This window comes from Cherax quadricarinatus, chromosome 51, assembly GCF_038502225.1.
Source record: "Cherax quadricarinatus isolate ZL_2023a chromosome 51, ASM3850222v1, whole genome shotgun sequence".
Taxonomy (NCBI): domain Eukaryota; kingdom Metazoa; phylum Arthropoda; class Malacostraca; order Decapoda; family Parastacidae; genus Cherax; species Cherax quadricarinatus.
In genome coordinates this window covers 14968643-14978642 of record NC_091342.1, presented here as the reverse complement: position 1 = coordinate 14978642, position 10000 = coordinate 14968643, and the positions used below count along the sequence as shown (strand labels likewise).

Genomic DNA, 10000 nt, shown 5'->3' with positions numbered 1-10000 from the left:
ACGCGGGTGAAGGCGTGGGTGCACGCGGGTGAAGGCGTGGGTGCACGCGGGTGAAGGCGTGGGTGCACGCGAGTGAAGGCGTGGGTGCACGCGGGTGAAGGCGTGGGTGCACGCGGGTGAAGGCGTGGGTGCACGCGGGTGAAGGCGTGGGTGCACGCGGGTGAAGGCGTGGGTGCACGCGGGTGAAGGCGTGGGTGCACGCGGGTGAAGGCGTGGGTGCACGCGGGTGAAGGCGTGGGTGCACGCGGGTGAAGGCGTGGGTGCACGCGGGTGAAGGTGTGGGTGCACGCGGGTGAAGGTGTGGGTGCACGCGGGTGAAGGTGTGGGTGCACGCGGGTGAAGGAGTGGGTGCACGCGGGTGAAGGTGTGGGTGCACGCGAGTGAAGGTGTGGGTGCACGCGGGTGAAGTTGTGGGTTCACGAGGGTGAAGGCGTGGGTGCACGCGGGTGAAGGCGTGGGTGCACGCGGATGAAGGTGTGGGTGCACGCGAGTGAAGGTGTGGGTGCACGCGGGTGAAGGAGTGGGTGCTCGCGGGTGAAGGTGTGGGTGCACGCGGGTGAAGGTGTGGGTGCACGCGAGTGAAGGTGTGGGTGCACGCGGGTGAAGGTGTGGGTGCACGCGGGTGAAGGTGTGGGTGCACGCGGGTGAAGGTGTGGGTGCACGCGAGTGAAGGAGTGGGTGCACGCGGGTGAAGGCGTGGGTGCACGCGGGTGAAGGCGTGGGTGCACGCGGGTGAAGGCGTGGGTGCACGCGGGTGAAGGTGTGGGTGCACGCGGGTGAAGGTGTGGGTGCACGCGAGTGAAGGTGTGGGTGCACGCGAGTGAAGGTGTGGGTGCACGCGGGTGAAGGTGTGGGTGCACGCGGGTGAAGGTGTGGGTGCACGCGGGTGAAGGTGTGGGTGCACGCGGGTGAAGGTGTGGGTGCACGCGGGTGAAGGTGTGGGTGCACGCGGGTGAAGGTGTGGGTGCACGCGGGTGAAGGTGTGGGTGCACGCGGGTGAAGGTGTGGGTGCACGCGGGTGAAGGTTTGGGTGCACGCGAGTGAACGTGTGGGTGCACGCGAGTGAAGGTGTGGGTGCACGCGGGTGAAGGTGTTGGTGCACGCGTTTGAAGGTGTGGGTGCACGCGGGTGTAAGTCAGCGTCGTCATAAATTAACAAATAAAGATGTTAAGAATCAAGTAACAAATATCAACCAAACATAAAAATTGAAATATATGAAATAAAATTAGAACTCAGCACCTAGCACTGCTCAGCACCTAGCACTGCTCAGTACCTAGCACGATAACTGCTCAGCACCTAGCACGATAACTGCTCAGCACCTAGCACGATAACACTGCTCAGTACCTAGCACGATAACTGCTCAGCACCTAGCACGATAACACTGCTCAGTACCTAGCACGATAACTGCTCAGCACCTAGCACGATAACACTGCTCAGTACCTAGCACGATAACTGCTCAGCACCTAGCACTGCTCAGCACCTAGCACGATAACACTGCTCAGTACCTAGCACGATAACTGCTCAGCACCTAGCACGATAACATTGCTCAGCACCTAGCACAACACTGCTCAGTACCTAGCACGATAACTGCTCAGCGCCTAGCACGATAACACTGCTCAGTACCTAGCACGATAACTGCTCAGCACCTAGCACTGCTCAGCATCTAGCACGATAACACTGCTCAGCACCTAGCACGATAACTACTCAGCACCTAGCACGATAACTACTCAGCACCTAGCACAATAACACTGCTCAGCACCTAGCACGATAACTGCTCAGTACCTAGCACTGCTCAGCACCTAGCACGATAACACTGCTCAGCACCTAGCACAATAACACTGCTCAGCACCTAGCACAATACTGCTCAGCACCTAACACGATAACACTGCTCAGCACCTAGCACAATAATACTGCTCAGCACCTAGCACAATAACACTGCTCACACTGCTCAATACCTAGCACGATAACACTGCTCAGCATCTAGCACGATAACACTGCTCAGCACCTAGCACGATAACACTGCTCAGCACCTAGCACGATAACTGCTCAGCACCTAGCACGATAACACTGCTCAGCCCCTAGCACGATAACACTGCTCAGCACCTAGCACGATAACTGCTCAGCACCTAGCACGATAACTGCTCAGCACCTAGCACTGCTCAGCACCTAGCACGATAACACTGCTCAGCACCTAGCACGATAACACTGCTCAGCACCTAGCACGATAACACTGCTCAGACACTGTTCAGCACCTAGCACAATAACACTGCTCAATACCTAGCACGATAACACTGCTCAGCACCTAGCACAATAACACTGCTCAATACTTAGCACGATAACACTGCCCAACACCTAGCACGATAACTGCTTAGCACCTAGCACAATAACAATGCTCAGCACCTAGCACAGTAACACCGCTCAGAACCTAGCACAACACTCCTCAGCACCTAGCACAACACTGCTCAGCACCTAGCACAGTAACACTGCTCAGCACCTAGCACAATAACACTGCTCAGCACCTACCACAACACTGCTCAGCACCTAGCACAATAACACTGCTCAGCACCTACCACAACACTGCTCAGCACCTAGCACAATAACACTGCTCAGCACCTAGCACAACACACTGCTTAGCACCTAGCACAAGAACACTGCTCAGGACCTAGCACAATAACACTGCTCAGCACCTAGCACAACAACACTGCTCAGCACCTAGCACAACACTGCTCAGCACCTAGCACAATAACACTGCTCAGCACCTAGCACAACACTTCTCAGCACCTAGCACAATAACACTGCTCAGCACCTAGCACAACACACTGCTTAGCACCTAGCACAACACTGCTAAGGACCTAGCACAGTAACACTGCTCAGCACCTAGCACAACAACACTGCTCAGCACCTAGCACAACACTGCTCAGGACCTAGCACAATAACTGCTCAGCACCTAGCAGAACACACTGCTTAGCACCTAGCACAATAACACTGCTCAGGACCTAGCACAATAACACTGCTCAGCACCTAGCACAACACTGCTCAGCACCTAGCACAATAACACTGCTCAGCACCTAGCACAACACTGCTCAGCACCTAGCACAATAATACTGCTCAGCACCTAGCACAACACACTGCTTAGCACTAGCACAATAACACTGCTTAGCACCTAGCACAACAACACTGCTCAGGACCTAGCACAATAACACTGCTCAGCACCTAGCGCAACAACTCTGCTCAGCACCTAGTACAACACTGCCCAGCACCTAGCACAATAACACTGCTCAGCACCTAGCACAACACTGCTCAGCACCTAGCACAATAACACTGCTCAGCACCTAGCACAACACACTGCTTAGCACCTAGCACAATAACACTGCTCAGGACCTAGCACAATAACACTGCTCAGGACCTAGCACAATAACACTGCTCAGGACCTAGCACAATAACACTGCTCAGCACCTAGCACAACACTGCTCAGCACCTAGCACCTAGCACAACACTGCTCAGCACCTAGCACAACAATGCTCAGCACCTAGCACAATAACACTGCTCAGCACCTAGCATAACAACACTGCTCAGCACCTAGCACAATAACACTGCTTAGCACCTAGCACAACACTGCTCAGGACCTAGCACAATAACACTGCTCAGCACCTAGCGCAACAACTCTGCTCAGCACCTAGCACAACACTGCTCAGCACCTAGCACAACACTGCTCAGCACCTAGCACAATAACACTGCTCAGCACCTAGCACAACACACTGCTTAGCACCTAGCACAACACTGCTCAGGACCTAGGACAATAACACTGCTCAGGACCTAGCACAATAACACTGCTCAGAACCTAGCACAACACTGCTCAGCACCTAGCACAACACTGCTCAGAACCTAGCACAACACTGCTCAGCACCTAGCACAATAACACTGCTCAACACCTAGCACAATAACACTGCTCAGCACCTAGCACAATAACACTGCTCAACACCTAGCACAATAACACTGCTCAGCACCTAGCACAATAACACTGCTCAACACCTAGCACAATAACACTGCTCAGCACCTAGCACAATAACTCTGCTCAGCACCTAGCACAATAACTCTGCTCAGCACCTAGCACAATAACACTGCTCAGCACCTAGCACAATAACACTGCTCAGCACCTAGCACAATAACACTGCTCAGCACCTAGCACAATAACACTGCTCAACACCTAGCACAATAACACTGCTCAGCACCTAGCACAATAACACTGCTCAACACCTAGCACAATAACACTGCTCAGCACCTAGCACAATAACTCTGCTCAGCACCTAGCACAATAACACTGCTCAGCACCTAGCACAATAACACTGCTCAGCACCTAGCACAATAACACTGCTCAGCACCTAGCACAATAACTCTGCTCAGCACCTAGCACAATAACACTGCTCAGCACCTAGCACAATAACACTGCTCAGCACCTAGCACAATAACACTGCTCATCACCTAGCACAATAACACTGCTCAGCACCTAGCACAATAACACTGCTCAGCACCTAGCACAATAACACTGCTCAACACCTAGCACAATAACACTGCTCAGCACCTAGCACAATAACACTGCTCAGCACCTAGCACAATAACACTGCTCAGCACCTAGCACAATAACTCTGCTCAGCACCTAGCACAATAACACTGCTCAACACCTAGCACAATAACACTGCTCAGCACCTAGCACAATAACACTGCTCAGCACCTAGCACAATAACTCTGCTCAGCACCTAGCACAATAACTCTGCTCAGCACCTAGCACAATAACTCTGCTCAACACCTAGCACAATAACACTGCTCAGCACCTAGCACAATAACTCTGCTCAGCACCTAGCACAATAACACTGCTCAGCACCTAGCACAATAACTCTGCTCAGCACCTAGCACAATAACTCTGCTCAGCACCTACAACAATTTTTGCAACACAACACTAAAACAACCTATCAATATTTTTATGTATTTCCAAGTTCAGACAATAGGCTTGCAATACGATTTATTTTTTTTACAGCATACTATTATTAATCCTCTTTTTACTAATGATAAAATTAGGAGTACGCTGAAGTATCGGCATCGGCGGGTATCGGCTAATTTTGATGGTATTGGGATCAGTCTAAAACTTAGTTTCCTTCGCATTTGCTGTCGGTAAACAGTTTGCTACGATTACAACAAGTTTAAAGTAACATCAAAACAATCTGGCTTATTTACAGCTGGTTCAAATATGCAAACATGGAATACTCAAACACAGCGTCGAGTCGTGTTTCCTTATACTAACACGGTATACTCAGCGTCGAGTCGTGTTTCCTTATACTAACACGGTATACTCAAACACAGCGACGTTCTTCCTTAGACTAACATGGGATACTCAAACACAGCGTCGTGTTTCCTTACGTTCACTAACATGGAATACTGAAACACAGCGTCGTGTTTACTTATATTCACAAAAGAGGAAGAAATAATTTCAGGGTGAACCATTTTGCTGCACCATTTCTGCACAACACTGACAGTGTTGTTGTGGCCAAGATGACGCACTTTCTTAAACACGTGTTCAATTTATCCACATCCCGGCTCCACTTCTAGTGGGAAGGAGGAGGATGAGGGGGTAGTGGAAGGAGGAGGATGGAGGGTAGTGGAAGGAGGAGGATGAAGGGTAGTGGAAGGAGGATGATGAGGGGTAGAAGGCGGAGAAGGATGATGGGTAGAGGAAAGAGTAGGAAGATGAGAGGTAGAGGAAGGAAGGGAAGGCTGAAATGGAGGGAGGGAGGAGGAAGAAGGAAAGAGAAGAGGGAGACCGGAATATGTAGACACAGGGGGGGAGATGATACATTACCTCCAAGCACAAACAACACTCGGGTGACTGCATGTAACTTAAGGGCAGTGTACAGGTAAGCACACTCACGTACATAAACGAGTACAAATGTGATTAAAATGTGTTTGAAAACAAACAAGTTGAAGAGTAAGACACTTGTGCAACATTTGGATATCTTTATTGAGAAAACGTTTCGCCAGCCAGTAGACTCTTCAGTTCAGTACAGAGGAAGATGAGGAGTATAATAAGGTAATCAGTCCCTCAGGCAGGCTGAAGGACTGATTACCTCAAACTCCTCCTCATATTCCTCTGTTATTATCTGTATTGGACTGAAGAAGCCACTGACTGGCGAAACGTTTTCTCAACAGAGATTCCCAAATGTTGCACAAGTGCCCCATTCTTTAACGAGTACATATATACACATATATTGCACGCACGCCAACACAGATGGCAGAAATGTGCACACACACACACAACTTAATGAACACAAAACATTTACCTGATTTCGTTCCCTCAACTACCGAAGGAAGGAACAAGTCTCCTCAATCTTGTTACTTATGTATTCCGGGCCAGCCGGGCCAGGCCAGGCCAGGTCTGATCTGGTCTGGGACCGGACAACCCTCACCCCGTGGCCCGCGGAAGGAGGGGGGAAGGGAAACCTTCAAATTAACCTGTCTTCATTTCAACTACGCCAATTTCCTAATATGAACACCGTCAATCCTAGTTCATCCTGCAAATTTTCAAATGCTATTTTTTTAACGTTAGATTAAGTTAAACAATTGTATAAAAAAGTATTTTTGAATGTGCAGCAAAAATATTATACGTGCATAAAAAAGGCCGCGATACGTCTGCCAAAGAGGTGGCCGATCATCATCAGGATACGTTCAGATGTGAACGTTCGTCACTGCTGGTATGAGAATGGAGTCGGATTTGAAGGGAATCGAGAATTCTACTTGGCTGCGACTCTTGGGAGAAAAATTCAAGCTGGAGAACACCGGATCATTCATGAAGAAAATATTATAAAATAACATTACGTACTGGCGGAACGTTCTTTCCCTCTTTAACACGCCAGTCTTGGTCCCTTCAAGCAGAGCACCTTGATGGTGGTAAAGACATTTTGATCCAAGAAATTTGAGTTACTGTCCCTTTAGATAACTTCTCCTTATTCCCAGTCCCTGCATGACCCCTACTGATTTATCGCATTCTCATGCATACAATCATAACAGTAAAGTTCTGGTAGAGACTACTCACCAAGGGAGCAAGTCTCCTCTATCTTGCTGATGTTGAAGCAACTCTCCTTGTTGTGGTAGGCTGACTTACACCAGGAGCAACTGATGGCAACGATCTCCTTGGAGCCAAACAGTAGCTTCGACTGGAATCCCTGAAAAGACGAAACAGCTATCCTGAAAACCATGTCAAGTGCCAAGAGATACAGTCCTGTAAAGATGCAGACTAAATTTTGCTGCCGAAGCGGCTACTGTATTGTGCACCTTATATCTATCGTGTAGTGTAGACGGTAGCGCAGGAGCATATGGACATGTGCCAAATAGGTAAAACTGGTCAGTTAGCAAGAACTCATTTAAAATTACGTCCTTTCTAAAACATTTTCTTTTACGTGTAAATATATATTTTTTTCATTTATGTTAATGTAAAAAATAATAACTTTGTACCAAAAGAGCCTTAGAAAACTTACCTAATCTTATTATAACCAGCGCAATTTAATTTAGCCTAATCCAACTAAATAGACAGGTTTACAATAATTTAATAATAAACAAACGCAATGAAATATATTTTTTTCGTTAGGCGCAAAATATTTTTTGCGAAATTATTGCATACACAAATTTTCGCTTGCCTTATTCGGCAAGAAGATCCTTGCTAGTTAAGCCAAAATAGCAAGTTTTACCTATTCGGCACGACTGACACACGAAAGGTCTAGGAACTAAGCCCACAATGGGTTAACAGGAGTACACACACAATTGTGTGTGTATGCATATTATATATATATATATATATATATATATATATATATATATATATATATATATATATATATATATATATATATATATACATACACACACACACACACACACACACACACACACACACACACACACACACACACACACACACACACACACACAATTTGTTTCATGCATTGCTAGTAAATTTAGAGGAAAGACGCATAACATAGAAATACAGGACAACTTAAGTTGTTCTTAACTTCTTGAAAACCCGACTTTTTTTTTTATATTACTTACATAGCATTAGAACCATTTGGTTATTCATCGCTTTAAACATAAAAGTATATCTTTACTAACATTATCATATTTACACTATCTCTATTAATTTGCTACTGTCGTGACTAATTCACTCTTATATTATGAATAATTCACTCTCATATTATGAATAATTCACTCTCATTGTGAATAATTCACTCTCATTGTGAATAATTCACTCTCATTGTGAATAATTCACTCTCATATTGTGAATAATTCACTCTCATATTGTGAATAATTCACTCTCATATTGTGAATAATTCACTCTCATATTGTGAATAATTCACTCTCATATTGTGAATAATTCACTCTCATATTGTGAATAATTCACTCTCATATTGTGAATAATTCACTCTCATATTGTGAATAATTCACTCTCATATTGTGAATAATTCACTCTCATATTGTGAATAATTCACTCTCATATTGTGAATAATTCACTCTCATATTGTGAATAATTCAATTTCAAATTCTCTTTTTCACATTCCACAATCCGGAACCATAATTCGTTCCATGTCACTGGATAACTATCAGCAAAATTAGACGAACAAGGAAATATCCCCACCGTTTACACAAGGCTCTTTAGTCAGGCGAGCACAATGTGTTCCCTCAATCACTGATCCAAACTTCATTATTCTTGTCTCACATACAATCTATCGCGCACAAGAACATTAAGCAGCTTATGCTCGAAATGATTTCTAATTATATATGTTACTTTTATTCTAATAATTTTCCCACTATTGAGGCCAAGTGGATTAGGCAGTAGTTAGATGGTCAGGAATTATCTACCGTTTTGTTTCAAAACACTCTCGTGGGATTATTATATTCAAATGGAAGTGCTAAACCAACAGGGGCCATATAGCACTTGGATAATGGGTGGCAATTCTTGTGGAAGATATTCAGGTCTGACTGTAGGGAAGGGAGGGGGAAGGGGGGGGGGAGAATGTGTGCTCCTGCTCCTTCGATTTGGCGAGCAAACGACCTTGTGTTGCCGTGACCGTATATAGTGACCATGTGTCGTCGTGACCGCATATAGCGACCTTATACTGCCGTAATCGCATATGAAAGTCTTTATGGTGTACTGAGAGAGAACTAAGTATAACAGTAACCGAACAACACTGCTGTGTAAAAAGGAAAATCAGACAGGAAGGATGAAAAAAGCAACCCTAAGTGGAGGTAATGACCTTCATAGGAACACTGTGGGTGCATTATGTATTATTTTAAAGCGGGGAAACCTTCACAGAGGCAGAATATCATAAAATAAAATAAAAAAAAAGAGTATCAGGACCAGATGTTATAACCTGGGAATGTCAGGTCATGTACAAATGCGTGTGTGAGCGCACGACTTCAAGTGTGTGTATATTTATCGAAATGTACTGGACGATTTGTGTTTGCAGGGGTCCTGGCCCCGCCTCCCACACCAATTTGATAGGTATAACGGATATATGATCTCTCGGACGTGTATTGAGTTTTCCTCCACCACTGCCTCATACAAGTCATTCCACTTTTCAACCACCCTGAGACTAAAGAAATATTGCCTGTTACAGCTCTAAGGTTCATCTATGTTTTCAGTTTCCACTTGTGCCTCCTTGATCCTGATCCCACAATTCAGTCTGTCCCTATCTATCCCTCTTAGAATTTCGTATGTTGTAATCATTGGTCTTCTCTTCCTTCTCTTCGCCAGAGTCATCTGGTTTAGTTCCTTCAACTTGGTTTAAAAAGACACGTGAACAAACACTTGGGCATTTTTATTAGAAGACGTTTTCTAATGTCCTAGTGTGTATTCACGTGACTTTTTAAACCAATTTGTCGGTATCACTTACCAAAGTTGATACCAGTTCCTTCAACCTCTCTTCACAGTGCATCTCTCTTGGTTCTTATACTAGAC

General features: G+C 46.0%; 1 protein-coding gene across 9 annotated transcripts in view; it reads right to left on the bottom strand.

The window, feature by feature from the left end:
* The window catches only part of LOC128694639 (retinal degeneration A), a 350420-nt gene that overhangs the window by 136424 nt on the left and 203996 nt on the right, over nt 1-10000 (bottom strand). For all 9 annotated transcript variants that reach the window (XR_011393410.1, XM_070095883.1, XM_053784803.2 and 6 more), the window contains exon 4: nt 7085-7214. Coding sequence is in view for 8 of the 9 variants with exons in the window: in XM_070095883.1 (XP_069951984.1) it covers nt 7085-7214 (130 nt within the window). In the remaining variant the exon portion in view is untranslated. The remainder of the gene's footprint in view (nt 1-7084; nt 7215-10000) is intronic.